This window comes from Protobothrops mucrosquamatus, unplaced genomic scaffold, assembly GCF_001527695.2.
Source record: "Protobothrops mucrosquamatus isolate PMUCROS unplaced genomic scaffold, P.Mucros_1.0 scaffold390, whole genome shotgun sequence".
Classification (NCBI taxonomy): Eukaryota; Metazoa; Chordata; class Lepidosauria; order Squamata; family Viperidae; genus Protobothrops; species Protobothrops mucrosquamatus.
The window spans coordinates 371676-372687 of record NW_015386722.1 but is presented as its reverse complement, the minus strand read 5'-3'; the positions used below and the strand labels follow the sequence as shown (position 1 = coordinate 372687).

At 43.9% G+C, this 1012-nt stretch overlaps 1 protein-coding gene across 1 annotated transcript in view; it reads left to right on the top strand.

Annotated features, from left to right (window-relative positions):
• Positions 1-823: 823 nt before the first annotated feature.
• The window catches only part of LOC107287449 (digestive cysteine proteinase 2-like), a 56377-nt gene continuing 56188 nt past the window's right edge, over positions 824-1012 (top strand). Inside the window, exon 1 of the mRNA XM_015815969.1 lies at positions 824-922. Within this exon, the coding sequence (XP_015671455.1) occupies positions 824-922 (99 nt within the window). The remainder of the gene's footprint in view (positions 923-1012) is intronic.

Below are 1012 nucleotides of genomic sequence, written 5' to 3'. Positions count from 1 at the left end.
GACTGGAATGTTAGGAAAATGCCCACCACTCCTGAGGATCTCTAGTTACAGGTGAGACTGTCTGATTTTATATATATATATAATAGTTTAATAATAAGCCAGTCATGAATAGTCTTTTCTATCCTTGTTAATAAAAGTTGCCTGTCAGTATTGGAATTAATGTTTGTTTTCTGCAAAATAAGTAAGATTTTCAGGCATGAGTAAATTACTTGGAATTGTTTGGAGAATTTTTCAAGCATCTGTATCCTCTGTGTCCAAAAGACATGGATTTCTGAGCTGGAAATAAAATTCTCACGAACTCTGCATGCCAACAGATCAGATTGTACTGCCAGGTACATGCAAGATACTTGAAATCTAAAATGCTGCAATTGGTGTGCAGACAGTTCTCAACTTATAACCACAACTGGGACCAGAACTTCCATGGCTAAGCAATGCAGTTGTTAAGTGAGTAGCTCTTGGTTCTACCATCCTTTTTGCCATGATTGTTAAGCAAATCTGGCATCCCCCTGGGAGTCCCCTGGGAAGATCGCAAGTAGTTGATCACATGACCCCAGGATGCTAAAACCATTATAAATACATCCCGGTTGTCAACTGCCTGAATTTTGATCATGTGACCACAGGGATGCTGGAATGACCGATCGTAACTTTTTTCAACACCGTTGTAACTGTGAGCAGTTAAACAAACAGTCATAAGTATAGGGCTACCTATATACCAATTAAACTGAAAATCAGACTCAAAGCCAGTGTTCCCATAATTATATGCTTAATCAGGCCTTACTCACTGAACTAGCAATAACCTCATCATTCTATTCTATTACTGCGCATGCCCGAAGATGGCGGATCGACTCCGGGCGGCTCCGTGAGACAGCAGCGGGAAATGGGGGCCTCGCAAGGGGGTGGAACCGGCCGAGATGTGGACTCGGTGAGTTAGACCTTCCGGATCCCTCCTGTGAGCGGATGGCAGGTGGATGGGGATTTAACGGCCTGGTGGACCCTGGTGGACCCCGCGGCG